Source organism: Oncorhynchus mykiss, chromosome 28 (assembly GCF_057628025.1).
Source record: "Oncorhynchus mykiss isolate SJ-2025 chromosome 28, ASM5762802v1, whole genome shotgun sequence".
NCBI lineage: Eukaryota > Metazoa > Chordata > Actinopteri > Salmoniformes > Salmonidae > Oncorhynchus > Oncorhynchus mykiss.
Genome location: NC_143049.1, coordinates 23,956,513 through 23,971,731, shown reverse-complemented (window position 1 = coordinate 23,971,731; position 15,219 = coordinate 23,956,513). Strand labels below are relative to the sequence as shown.

General features: G+C 41.9%; 1 protein-coding gene across 4 annotated transcripts in view; it reads right to left on the bottom strand.

Annotated features, from left to right (window-relative positions):
• Window positions 1-6,879: 6,879 nt before the first annotated feature.
• Window positions 6,880-15,219, bottom strand: part of smg7 (SMG7 nonsense mediated mRNA decay factor) — a 31,253-nt gene continuing 22,913 nt past the window's right edge. For all 4 annotated transcript variants that reach the window (XM_021589538.3, XM_021589541.3, XM_021589540.3 and 1 more), the window contains 3 exons: window positions 14,193-14,363; window positions 13,646-13,809; window positions 6,880-9,672 (listed from right to left, as the gene is read on the bottom strand). In XM_021589538.3, coding sequence (XP_021445213.3) covers window positions 9,565-9,672; window positions 13,646-13,809; window positions 14,193-14,363 — 443 coding nt within the window. In that variant the 3' untranslated portion in view covers window positions 6,880-9,564. The remainder of the gene's footprint in view (window positions 9,673-13,645; window positions 13,810-14,192; window positions 14,364-15,219) is intronic.

Sequence of the window (15,219 nt, the reverse complement as noted above, 5' to 3'; positions counted from 1 at the left end):
TCAGTCCTGTAAAACAAAATTATTCCTGTAACACAAAAAATGACATTTCACAAGCCCTGCGCTTTTAAAATGGATGTGTTCTTATGGGAATTTGAGCATGTTTAGAGCAACAATATTAGGTAAGATCAGATTATTTATTTTTTTCATTTAAAAATAAAATGTATTTGTCAAACCTAGACTTTCAAATCTGAAAACATTGCCGAACCTCTGGCAGTCTATGGGGTTGCCACAGGGTTCAATTCTTGGGCCGACTCCTTTCTCTGTATATATCAATGATATCGCTCTTGCTGCTGGTGATTCTCTGATCCACCTCTAAACAGACGACACCATTCTGTATACATCTGGCCCTTCTTTGGACACTGTACTAACAAACCTCCAAACGAGCTTCAACGCCATGCAACACTCCTATGAGCATGCTCTTCAACCGATCGCTGCCCGCACCCTTCCGCCTGACTAGCATCACGACTCTGGATGGTTTCTGACCTAGAATATGTGGACAACTACAAAGACCTAGGTGTCTGGTTAGACTGTAAACTCTCCTTCCAGACTCACATTAAACATCTCCAATCCAAATGTAAATCTATTTTGCAACACAGCCTCCTTCACTCATGCTGCCAAACATACCCTCCTAAATCTTACTATCCTACCGATCCTTGTCTTCTGCGATGTCATTTACAAAATAGCCCCCAACACTCTACTCAGCAAACTGGATGTAGTCTATCACTGTGCCAACCGTTTTGTCACCAAAGCCCCATATACTACCTACCACTGCGACCTGTATGCTCTCGTTGGTTGGCCCTCACTACATATTCGTCGCCAAACCCACTGGCTCCAGGTCATCTATAAGTCTTTGCTCGGTAAAGCCCCGCCTTATCTCAGCTCACTGGTCACCATAGCAACACCCACCCGTAGCACGCGCTCAAGCAGGTATATTTCACTGGTCATCCCCAAAGCCAATAATTACTTTGGCCCCCTTTCCTTCCAGTTCTATGCTGATAATGACTGGAACGAATTGCAAAAATCTCTGAAGCTGGAGATTTATATCTCCCTCTCTACCTTTAAGCATCAGCTGTCAGAGCAGCTTTCCGATCACTGTACCTGTACACAGCCAATCTGTAAATAGCACACCCAACTCATCCCCATATTATTACTTACCCTCTTGCTCTTTTGCACCCCAGTATCTCTACTTGCAAATCATCTGCACATCTATCACTCCAGTATGAATGCTAAATTGTAATTATTTTATCCTTTATGGCCTATTCATTGCCTTACCTCCCTGCACACACTGTATATAGATTTTTATATATTTATTTTCTATTGTGTTATTGACTGTACATTTGTTTGTGTAACTCTGTTGTTGTTTTTGTCACACTGCTTTGCTTTATCTTGGCCAGGTCGCAGTTGTAAATGAGAACTTGTCCTCAACTGGCCTACCTGGTTAAATAAAGGTGAAATAAAAATGTAAATGTGTACACTTCAGTTTTTGGCGGCCTGCTGTATCTTGTATCTCTGTAATAGTCCCGCAGTTTTGAATTTTTAACAGTACTAAGCATGTGTTTGTAGGTCTTAGTTTTGAAACCAAAATGTACTTTGAGGGTAGCATACAATATTATGCGTAGTTTAGAAAATGCCACCATAGGGTGTCAGGGTTGAACAGGATAATCAATAGAGCATCAGCGTAATGGTAATAGTAATCATCAGTATATCAGCAGCTTATGTTGTGAGTAGGTGTAAGTATGTATGTGGCATCAGTAGTGTGTGTGCGAGGGCATGTACAGTGCCTTGCGAAAGTATTCGGCCCCCTTGAACTTTGCGACCTTTTGCCACATTTCAGGCTTCAAACAAAGATATAAAACTGTATTTTTTTGTGAAGAATCAACAACAAGTGGGACACAATCATGAAGTGGAACGACATTTATTGGATATTTCAAACTTTTTTAACAAATCAAAAACTGAAAAATTGGGCGTGCAAAATTATTCAGCCCCCTTAAGTTAATACTTTGTAGCGCCACCTTTTGCTGCGATTACAGCTGTAAGTCGCTTGGGGTATGTCTCTATCAGTTTTGCACATCGAGAGACAGACATTTTTTCCCATTCCTCCTTGCAAAACAGCTCGAGCTCAGTGAGGTTGGATGGAGAGCATTTGTGAACAGCAGTTTTCAGTTCTTTCCACAGATTCTCGATTGGATTCAGGTCTGGACTTTGACTTGGCCATTCTAACACCTGGATATGTTTATTTTTGAACCATTCCATTGTAGATTTTGCTTTATGTTTTGAATCATTGTCGTGTTGGAAGACAAATCTCAGTCCCAGTCTCAGGTCTTTTGCAGACTCCATCAGGTTTTCTTCCAGAATGGTCCTGTATTTGGCTCCATCCATCATCCCATCAATTGTAACCATCTTCCCTGTCCCTGCTGAAGAAAAGCAGGCCCAAACCATGATGCTGCCACCACCATGTTTGACAGTGGGGATGGTGTGTTCAGCTGTGTTGCTTTTACACCAAACATAACGTTTTGCATTGCTGCTAAAAAGTTCAATTTTGGTTTCATCTGACCAGAGCACCTTCTTCCACATGTTTGGTGTGTCTCCCAGGTGGCTTGTGGCAAACTTTAACCGACACTTTTTATGGATATCTTTAAGAAATGCCTTTCTTCTTGCCACTCTTCCATAAAGACCAGATTTGTGCAATATACGACTGATTGTTGTCCTATGGACAGAGTCTCCCACCTCAGTTGTAGATCTCTGCAGTTCATCCAGAGTGATCATGGGCCTCTTGGCTGCATCTCTGATCAGTCTTCTCCTTGTATGAGCTGAAAGTTTAGAGGGACGGCCAGGTCTTGGTAGATTTGCAGTGGTCTGATACTCCTTCCATTTCAATATTATCGCTTGCACAGTGCTCCTTGGGATGTTTAAAGCTTGGGAAATATTTTTGTATCCAAATCCGGCTTTAAACTTCTTCACAACAGTATCTCGGACCTGCCTGGTGTGTTCCTTGTTCTTCATGATGCTCTCTGCGCTTTTAACTGACCTCTGAGACTATCACAGTGCAGGTGCATTTATACGGAGACTTGATTACACACAGGTGGATTGTATTTATCATCATTAGTCATTTAGGTCAACATTGGATCATTCAGAGATCCTCACTGAACTTCTGGAGAGAGTTTGCTGCACTGAAAGTAAAGGGGCTGAATAATTTTGCACGCCCAATTTTTCAGTTTTTGATTTGTTAAAAAAGTTTGAAACATCCAATAAATGTTGTTCCACTTCATGATTGTGTCCCACTTGTTGTTGATTCTTCACAAAAAAATACAGTTTTATATCTTTATGTTTGAAGCCTGAAATGTGGCAAAAGGTCGCAAAGTTCAAGGGGGCCGAATACTTTCGCAAGGCACTGTAAGTACTGTGTGTGTATGCGTGTGATAAGTGTCTGTTGGTGTGTGTGTCTGAGTGGGTAGAAAGCTGTGGATGATTCAGTGCAGGTAGGCAGTGTGGAGAGTCTTTGGGAGCACAGTGAGCTATTAAACAGTCTTATGGCCAGGGGAAAGAAGCTGTCTCAGAGCGTTAGAAAGGATTGTTATTCAGAAGAGCAATAGCGATGAGTTCAAGAGGTTTGATTCCAGGCACATTCAGCTCCATCCCCTTGACGATCCAGAGGCTGCAGCTGTCTGACTGCTATCTACTACTGTGCTCCGAGGCCCTGTGACAACAGGAGATTCAGTCCCTGCACAAAATACAAAAGGGTAGTGTTGTTCAGACAGTCACAAGCTTCTCAATGTTTGACAAGGCCCAAAAAGAGACAAGGATTCCATAGTTGCATCATGGCACGTAGCCTTCTGTACATCAATGGTTTCACTCTTCTCCCACCCAACTCATAGTAGCAGGCATGGAACCCAGGCTGAGGAATTGACTGATTCTTGCTGTATTTCGTTATGGCATGATAATACTATTTTCCTTATTCGTTTACTGCGTTTGCTCCCATCCTTTTTCTACAAAGGTTTCAGTATAATACTACCCGTTTTAATTTCATACATTATTTATACTGTATATGAGGGTGCCCGTGTTTACGGATTTGGGGTTGTACCTGGTAGGTTCATTGATCATTTGTGTGAGATTGAGGGCATCAAGCTTAGATTGTAGGATGGCCGGGGTGTTAAGCATGTCCCTGTTTAGGTCACCTAGCAGCACGAGCTCAGAAGATAGATGGGGGGGCAATCAATTCACCTATGGTGTCCAGGGCACAGCTGGGGGCAGAGGGTGGTCTACAGCAAGCAGCAAAGGTGAGAGACTTGTTTCTGGAAAGGTGCATTTTTAGAAGTAGAAGCTCAAATTGTTTTGGTACAGACCTGGATAGTAAGACAGAATTTTGCAGGCTATCTCTGCAGTAGATTGCAACGCCACCCCCTTTGGTAGTTCTATCTTGGCGGAAAATGTTATAGTTAGGGATGAACATTTCAGGGTTTTTGGTGGTTTTCCTAAGCCAGGATTCAGACACGGCTAAGACATCTGGGTTGGCAGAATGTGCTAAAGCAGTGAATAAAGCAAATTTAGGGAGTAGGCTTCTAATGTTAACATGCATGAAACCAAGGCTTTTACGGTTAAAGAAGTCAACAAATGAGAGCACCTGGGGAGTAGGTGTGGAGCTAGGCACTGCAGGTCCTGGATTAACCTCTACATCACCAGAGGAACAGAGGAGAAGTCGGATAAGGGTACGGCTAAAGGCTATAAGAACTGGCCGTTTAGCACGTTCGGAACAGAGAGTATAAGGAGCAGGTTTCTGGTCACGATAGCATAGATTCAAGGCATAATGTACAGACAAAGGTATGGTAGGAAGGAAGCACATTCAAGGCATTGAGTAATGATGAAAGAGATTTAGTCTCTAGAGACGTTTAAACCAGGTGATGTCATCGCATATGTGGGAGGTGGAACAACATGTTTGGTTAAGGCATATTGAGCAGGGCAAGAGGCACTACAGTGAAATAAGACAGTAATCACTAACCAGGACAGTAATGGACAAGGCATATTGATATTAGGGAGAGGCAAGCGCAGCCAAGTGAATCGTATGGGTCCAGTGAGTGGTTGGGTTGGCTGGAGACACGGCGATTCAGACATTTAGCAGGCTGGGGCTAGCAAGTTAGCAGAAGGGCCTTAGAGGGACGTCGCAATGGGGGAAACTACAAAGGAAACCACAAAAAGGTATACCTAAAAATAAATTGCTAAAAAAAACAATTGAAAGTACTCATGGCCCCCAGCAGCCTCACAGCTTGCAAGCTGGTACTATGACTGCTGATCACCCTAATTGGCTGCACCTGATGAGCTTATCAACCAGGCATATGTAAGTGTATCCTGGATAATGTGTTTATGTCCTAACACTAACCTTCCTCTCATATAATTATTGGTACCAGCAGTATCCTAACAAGGCACCTCAGTTTCTAATGGTTAAGGTGCCACATTAAGTGCCAGTAGTGAACATTCCTCTATAAATTCCCAACATATAGCGTCTGAACTGGTCATAAAACATCTAACCCTGGCAGACACAGCTCTCGAATACTGTGCTTTTGGGAAAGCATGCAGTGCTTACATTTTTCTGAGATGCTGTTCAAAAAACCTAGACAATTATATCCTTCTACCTTGTCAGAAACCATTTCCACACTACAATTTTATATCAGATACACTCAATGTTTTTAGGATACCAGAGTGATGCAATGCAACCTCTGTAGTGGGTGTGACATTAGCAGGTTTGTCAGCAATGTGACACCGTGACCTTCAGTCGTCCATCCTCCGGAAACCGATAAGTGGCTGTGTGGTCTAGGAGTGTGTAAATTCTCTAACAGGCAATTGGAAAACGGTCCTCCCCTCCTCAATAGCCTCCTTTTGGCGAGGAAGCACAAGTGTATCTGCCTGTGCGCAGAATTAGGAATGCAGAGGAATGTAGTTGATGATCCCTGTTCTAAACACACTGTACTGTATTTGCGTGCATCTATCCTACCGCAGAAGAGTTGACATCTGCCAGACCCCCCCTTTGAAATCAGATGTATTGTCAGAGACAAGAATGCACACATTTAAAAACAATATGCTACCTATCCTTTGATCTATAAAATGTATTCCACAACTAACTTGGTTATCACTTTGTACATTTGTTTTGGGATCCACCCCTGTAAACGTAATTTGCTTGATGATGTGCAAGTGGAGGAGCTTCTCATTTCATTATAGCGCATTTTCGTCCACGTTCACACTCCTCGCCGCCTTTCCTCGATTACGTTGGACCTTTTTCAAAAGGTGGTGAGAAAAGGACGGAGAGGGGAGAATGCAGGAGTTGAGCAAATCAAATTGAGAAAAGGCCAATGTTTGATCATTTCCAACATCAACATTCGTAATTGGCTGATGCAGAATGTTACGAGAAAGAATCACTGCCAGCTGGTGAGGTTAGTATAGGGCTAAGTGTGGCAGGCTGTGACCACGTGCAACTAGGTCAATGGATTTTGAGAAAGAAAAAGTTTAAGTTGAAACTTAACATTCACAAGTATGGCCCCCTAGGATTTCCTGAGTGTGTGGTGGGGAGGGAGGGTGACAGCCCGTGTGAAAAATATTTTCTAGTAATAAATTCTTGCTCAGTTCCTCTTGATCACCTTGACAATAAGGCTACATAACATCGGAGTCAAAAGTATTCATTGTCTATTACCATTTAGCCATTTTCTCTAAACCATACTAATATCAGAATACTGTATGAATGGAAATTGTATACACAAATCTATTGTACACACTTTTGTTCTGAATTGTGAGTTGTGGGGAAAGTAGACTTGGTGCACAAGATGATACCTTCTTAGAAACCATACATACAGTACATGATAGTCACAGAAAAATGACAGTCCAGTGAAAAGATAGGGAGAACATGGTTTACTTTATTTAAAGGCATAGCCGATTCCACCATTTCTGAATGTCTAGAGAAAGACGAAAACACAAAAAGCTTAGAACACAAGCCCATTTCTGAATGACCCCCCGCCCACAGGTAAAAGGACTCCAACCTCACTCCCCATAACCCGTGAAAGCATTTAGAATTCCAAATCCTCATGCAATTTCAAACTTTCAGTGATTCTCTCCTTGATATTGAACTTAAACTGGGACACAGTGCTTGATGTTGGTTGGTCAGCTGTGCAGGGAACTGTTAATAGCCGTCTGTCATTTGTCATTGCCTGTAATGTCCCACAGGACTATTAGAAGTATGGAATGTTACAACTGCTCAAAGTGCAGGGTTCTTTTCCACAAACCTTAATGTGGTAAAACCAAAGCCACTTTTAGATGTGTCAGTTTATTAAGGATGCAGCAGAGGAGATTCCACATGAATACAGTAAATGGCAGGATGCCCAGAGCAGAGCGCTTCTAACATTCTAGTGCGTTACCCCTCACTCCCTCTTCCGCCCATCTAGACAGCAAGAACTGATAAGCTCAACAACACTGACAAATACCATTCATGATCCAAACACACATTTGAAATCAGAACCCCTTTACAATGAGCAGATACAGGGCCAACTTCACAGCCCAGTTCCCCTCTAGCATTTATGTGCTGAATTCATTTTTTTTTTAATAGCTTCTGGCTGAATATGTCCCAACATTCAGTCCAATCTATTTATCTTTTCTTTTTAAATATCATTTTAATGTAACAGGAAAAGCACAATCACACAAATTAGACATCATTTAAAGTTGGGTTTAATAAAATGTTCTCTACATGAAAATAAAAACATGTTTTTCCCCTCATACAAGATATTAAGTCTGTATACCCTTTAAATACAAAATGCCTTTTGCTGCCTAAACCATAGAGGGTACCAATGTATATAGTCATATTTCTAACCCTATCCAACAGTGACCCCTAGACTCAACTGGCCTCTAACCCTGTTCCTGGAGAGCCTCTCTTGGTCTGCTGATTGTCACTCAGTGCTTCATGGATTTCATTATTTGGGGAAAAAGTCATTGTCTGGCTTGGGCATTTCCGATAGATTCACACTGGCGTAACCCAAGTGACAGAAACTTAACACCAAACAATTAGTTCAGTTAGTTACACACCACAGAGGTATGTAAAAAGCAGAGCTATGACTTTAGACAAGCAAACCAAGCATGCAACTCTCCAGGGCCTAATATGCGTTAATTCGATAACTGTTGTGATTATAGTAGTGGTTGTGAAGAGGTTAGCATAAATCAGTCTCTCTCTCCTGTTCTAAGCCAAGTAGGGGAGTCAGGGACTACACCTGCTCTGTGCCCCAGCCACAGCCCAACTGTCTGTCTGATGGTCTGTGTCTCGCTTGGCTTGTGCCCCATATTGCTGAACCAGCAGCTTTGCTGGACCCGTTTGCTTGTTTCCATTACATGACAGTGCCAATCATGATAGTAATAATAAAATAAAAAACACTGACCAGGCACAAAGAGAGCCAATAAAGCTGCTTAAAACTTTTAAAAGGCAGACCATGAACGAAATAAACAATTATGCAGATAAGCTAGAGTTACATGTTTACTCAAAGAAAGATGGGTAAAGATAACATATTAATATCTACTTTCCCCATAAGCAGTAAACTATTGGACATAGTTACCCAGTATTTCATAAAGCTAAAACTGCTACGAACAAATCACAAAATACAGTATTTCTAATAATTGCAAATCTCTATTAGAGCTAATAATACTATCCCTACATCTATTTTCTCATCACCGTCTCAGTTTGTTGATTCTTTTGTTTTTGAGCGAACTTTGTGGTGAGTTTGTGAAGCGTTCCCGTCATCCTCAACTGACCTGAAGATGCACCTCCCTCCTTGTAAAACCTATACAGAAAGGAACAATCTGCAAACTGGAAAATCGCATCTATAGCATAATCTGCATCTCATTTTCAAACGGTTCTGTGCACACTTTCCCCCCACTTTTTACCAACGACTGTGGCAATATAGCTGTTAACGCCTTCATTCGTTCATTCATAACCCGGCTACGTCGAGCCACACTCCCCCTCCTCCTTGCTCTCTGTCCGAGATAAAGAAAATTTTGTCAAGAATTCAGAAAGATCCGTCTTTCTTTTTTTCACCACATCTACCGTTTTAGGACCACCTTGCCTTCCCAAAAACACCCCGCACCACCTTTAGGCTCCTCTCTTCTCCAGTAGGCAAATCAAAGACTGATAGTAAATCCACACCAAGAGCAGCTCAAGAATAGTTTTCAGAGACCAGATACATAGAATCCAAGTGAGATGGACTGAAGGATGGTTGTTTATTCCCACACTCTCCAGAGGAATTCAGGAGGTATGCATGGTGACTGGCTGTCAGAGGTTTTCAGTTTCCTCAATGTAAGAATCGTGCTCAGTGAGGTGGTGTGGGAGGTGCTTGCACGCCCTCGTTGCCATGGGAGGCACAGAGAGAGCGAGAGGGGAGAGTAGACTTGCACCAGTCCTCCTCGTCAGCAGAAGGGTGTTTTGAGCCTGTTGGGTCATCGTTTCACCTTCCCCAGCCTCCATATGCCGGTAATTCCGATTTGGAGCTCGTTTTTTTTTTTACTTCTTACTTCTTCACACAAGTGCTTCTGACTGCAGGCCCTTCAGTGTGGAGGGTTCATGGTGCCCCGGCCCCTCTGCTGCTTCTGCTGCATGAGGAGCTGCTCCAGGGCCGAAGGCCCCGGCTGCATCATGGAGCTAGACCAGATGGACTGGGGAGCACAGAGATAGATTGAAAAGGAATTTAACAATATGGGCTGTGGCAGTCATGAAATTCTGTAAGCCGGTTATGGCCAGTCTCACGGTAATTTACAGTTAAATAACAAACACGTTTAGCATCTCCAGGACTCCACCTACACAAGTCGCTGATGCACGGCTTTGGAACATCTACATTTTAAAAAGTCTTATAAAAATCTAATTGAATATACACCATCACAATAAATCCATATATTTTAGGCAGGTCTAAACAAAGTTTATGATATGAAGAATGTGTATTTCAGAAGAACAGAGTATGAGTTTGCCTACTGTATGTTATCTGGATATGCTCCATGCCATAGGCTGTAGGCTTGATCATTTTGCTGACAAGATATGCTAATAAGTGGCATTATTTTATATTACATTACATTTTATCGTGAGAAGATTATAATTGAACTTAGCTGAATAAAACAAAGGATATTTTTCCCATTCCAGAGCGAGAGTGCACATATGAAGTGGCTATGTTGAGAGTAAACGTCATCATTTAAAAAAGGGTCCTATACACTAGATTTAGTGTTATTTGGCAACTTTAGCTGTGAATTATACAAACCTTAGAAATCAAAAGACATATGGGCTGCATGATGAGACTAAAAGCTTACGATCTGTTCCTTGCCTCAGGCGCCACACGCTGTTCTCTCATCATGTGATCATATTTTCACCCATCAGACTATCCTCAATTCAGTAATCTTTACAAATATCCAAAAATTGTTTCGATTTTGAATGGCCCATTATTAAATGGGCAGGAACAGGGGCAAAACATGTCATCTGTATGCACTTGAATAGCGAATGGAGGCCACTTTCCAGCTGGTACATTTTTCAGTCATGTCAGGTAGGCTACTCCGTTTATTAAACTGTGCAAGAGGTGATGTTCTACCCAAACTCTGTATGCCATATGTTCTCCAACCCTGTTACTGCAGCTACCCAGAGCTTAAATATAAGAAACCAAATTAAATCTTATTTGGGAAAATCAACAGTAACATGTTTTCACAACAAACAAAAAAACATTTAATTAAACAGCCCTTCTGCAATCTAAAGAAAGGAATGAAGGAAAGAGGGGAGGAGATGGAAATGCATGGTGGTGAGATATTCTGTAGCTAAGAGATCATGTGTCATCCTACTCATTATGAAAATATAAGAAATGCCCTATTACTAGGCTATTCACAATCAAATACAAACTCACTATAACTGTTGGCTAACTCTGAATTTGTTGAATTTAGACTAGACCAATTATGTACCAACGATATACTTTTGTGTTTAGAACACCTACTCATTCAAGGGTTTTTCTTTTTACCATTTTCTAGAATAATAGTGAAGACATCAACTATGAAATAACCCATATGAAATCATGCAGTAACCAAAAAAAAGTTTTAAACATCCAAATATATTTTATATTTGAGATTCTTCAAATAGCCTCCCTTTGCCTTGACAGCTTTGCACACTCTTGGTTCTCTCTCAACCAGCTTCACCTGGAATCCTTTTCCAACAGTCCTCAAGTAGTTCCCACATATGCTGAGCAGTTGTTGGCTGCTTTTCCTTTACTCTGCGGTCTGACTCATCCCAAACCATCTCATTTGGGTTGAGGTTGGGGGATTGTGAAGGCCAGGCACTCCCTCACTCTCCTTCTTGGTCAAATAGCCCTTACACCGCCTGGAGGTATGATGGGTCATTGTCCTATTGAAAAACAAATAATAGTCCCACTAAGCGCAAACCAGATGGGATGGCATATTGGTACAGCATGCTGTCGTAGCCATGCTGGTTAAGTTTGCTTTGAATTCTAAATAAATCACACTGTCACCAGCAAAGCACCCCCACACCATCACACCACCTCCTCCATGCCTTACGGTGGGAAATACACGTGTCTCACAAAGACAGAGCGGTTGGAACCAAAAATCTCAAATTTGGTCTCATCAGACCGATTTCCACCGGTCTAATGTCCATTACTTGTGTTTCCTGGCCCAGGCAATTCTCTTCTTCTCATTGAGGTCTTTAGTAGTGGTTTCCCTGCAGCAATTCTTCAATGAAGGCCTGATTCACACAGTCTCCTCTGAACAGATGATTTAGAGATGTGTGTTACTTGAACTCTGAAGTATTTATTTGGGCTGCAATTTCTGAGGCTGGTAACTAATTAACTTATCCTCTGCAGCAAAGGTAACTCTGGGTCTTCCATTCCCGTGGGAGTCCTCATGAGAGCCAGTTTCATTATAGCGCTTGGTGGTTTGTGACTGCACTTGAAGAAACTTTAAAAGTTCTTGAAATTTTCCGTATTGACTGACTTTCATATCTTAAAGTAACGATGGGCTGTCTTTTTGCCATAATATAGACTTGGTCTTTTACCAAATAGGGCTATCTTCTGTATTACACCCCCCCAAAAGCTGTTTTTTTGCAAGATGCAGAGTAGGTGAACGGATGATCTCCGCATGTGTGATTCCCACTGTGAAGCATGGAGGAGGTGGTGTGATGGTGCTTTGCTGGTGACACGGTCAGTGATTTATTTAAATTTCAAGGCACACGTAACCAGCATGGATCACAGCATTCTGCAGCGATACGCCATCCCATCTGGTTTGCGCTTAGTGAGATCCTCATTTGTTTTTCAACAGGACAATGACCCAAAACACACCTCCAGACTGTGTAAGGGCTAGTTGACCAAGAAGGAGAGTGATGGAGTGCTGCATCAGATGACCTGGCCTCCACAATCGCCCGACCTCAACCCAATTGAGATGGTTTGGGATGAGTTGGACCGTGGAGTGAAGGAAAAGCAGCCAACAAGTGCTCAGCATATGTGGGAACACCGTCAAGTCTGTTGGAAAAGCATTCCAGGTGAAGCTGGTAGTGAGAATGCCAAGAGTGTGCAAAGCTGTCATCAAGGCAAAGGGTGGCGACTTTGAAGAATCTTGAAAAAGAAAAAGGAGAGCCGCACACTAGGAGCTCAGATGCCATAATTTAATAGCCTAATAACCAACATTTTGACAGACAAGCTGTCTTCATCAGGGTATAAATGACAAACACTGCGGGTCACTAGTTTATATAGTTTCAAAGGACATACTTTAAATAATCTCAAATATATTTTGATATGTTTAACACTTTTTTGGTTACTACGTGATTCCATGTGTTATTTCATAGTTTGGATGTCTTCCCTATTATTCCACAACGTAGGAGAGTAAAAATAAAAAACTGAGTTGAGTTGGCATCCAAATGTTTGACATATATACATCCATATATTCAAATTAATTTGCATTGACGTCAGATTGGTTAGAGGGACAATAGAGCCCTGAGTACCAGACCATTAGAACCTGATGGAGGAACAATAAAGCCCTGAGTACCAGGCTATTAGGACCTGATGGAGGAACAATAGAACATTGAGTACCCGGCCATTAGGACCTGGGGGAACAATAGAGCCCTGTATACCAGGCCATTAGGACCTGATGGAGGAACAATAGAGCCCTGAGTACCATGCCATTAGCACCTGATGGAGGAACAATAGAGCCCTGTATACCAGGCCATTAGGACCTGATGATCATTAGCAAATTGGGTACTACCAGAGCATGTCCAAACTGCCTAAAGGAAGATTAACATGACTCAACAGTCACATGGAATTTTACTGCGGTCATGACTCATAACCGTCGGTGTGGCTGTAATACGGTCACCGCAACAGCCCTAGACAGGACCTAAAATAAAGTTGGGGTGATATAAGTGGCAATAACAGGTGACGTCGCTTAATTCTAAATTACTAAAGGAGACTTTAGTCCAGTAACTTCCCCTTAATTCAGATGTTATCCAGAAGTCTTGGTTGGAATATTCCTTGAATCATTAGGGAATAATCTTGTAATCCAGGAATTCTCAAACTGGGATTTCTTGAAAACTTGGAAATTTGTGGAAAGTTACCAGACTTTTGCAACCCTAAAGGTAAGAAAGGTATGTGTCGTGTGGTACCTTCAGACTGTCCAGGAGCACAGTGGAGGAGTCTTCCATTGGCAACTCCTGGGCGGCCCAGGAGCTGCTGGGGGTGTTCCCCTGGTGCCAGCTGTTCTCAGGGGTTCGGTGGTCTGAAGACGACGACGCAGAGGGCAGGTAGTCCAGACCAAACCCACTCACAGCTACTTGACAAAAACAGAGATTCATTATATAAAACGCCATGACTTAAGAATAACACAAAATGTCTGGAAAAGGCTAAGTTGATATACCAAACATGACATTCATTACATATATTTTATTTTTATTTTTATTTATTTTACCTTTATTTAACCAGGCAAGTCAGTTAAGAACAAATTCTTATTTTCAATGACGGCCTGGGAACAGTGGGTTAACTGCCTGTTCAGGGGCAGAACGACAGATTTGTACCTTGTCAGCTCGGGGGTTTGAACTCGCAACCTTCCGGTTACTAGTCCAACGCTCTAACCACTAGGCTACCCTGCCGCCCAGTGGGTATAAGGGGTAGATGGATATAATTTATATATTTAGATTCATGAGGTTGACTTACGCGTCTTTTCCACCTTCCAGCGGTCGACCATCCTCCTGTCTCGGTTGTCGGGTGTTCCTATGGGGCCGAAGTTAGAGAAGGGGATGGAGCCATGGTTGTGCGTGGGTGGAGAAGAAGGTAAACTGCTTGGGTTGGAAGAATGGGGGGACTGGCTTGCTGGTGTAGAGTGGTCTGTTATGGAAATGGAGAAATATAATTATAATTACATGCAAATATGTCTTAATTTCTAACAGAATTTCTGCCTTTATAAAATGTTATTCAATAAAGATTATATTGAAATATTGACTCAGATGCTAAGGCCAGAGAAAGTTTAATTACTGTTTTAAATGGATGGCCCTCAATTGTCTCCACCACCCCTTAATTATCGATATAAAAAAAAAAATCAGATGTTATTTTTCAGGCAATATATGCAGCGCTTTGTTGATAATGCACTGTCCTCTCTCCCTTGACGCTTTACCTAGTTGATGAGCAAGAGACCAAACAGCCTCGGATTGGACAGTGAAACAAAGTGATGATATGCCACCGAGAACAGCTAGCATGTCCAGCAAAGTACATCGCCAGTGGCACTCTCACACTTCGTGCAGATCAGCAGCTCCACAATGATATGATTGACGGTCTCCAAGGCTAGGGCTTTTCGTGGCAGCCAGACGAGACAATTGAAGCAGGATGCGGTGAGTTACTGGGCTCGAATTTAGTAAAACTTGCTCTATATAGATTGACGCTTCTAATTGGGCATGTGATAAACAAACATTTTTATTTTGACGATAGGCTATACTTTATGGCTGGATTTATGTATTTCCAGTGCTACATAAAATTGGTCAAACCTACATTGATTAACTCCCTTTCTACAAAGCCGAGTCTAAGAGAGAGGCCTAATCATATTTGTATGAACATTTTGTTAACGCCTTATAGGAGATGCATTCAGGTAATGAACTCATTATTATACAACATTTTAATATGATTATAATTAAAGTCATGAATTAGATGTTTGTTTTTAATAGTCTACTCTATACATCACATTAACTTC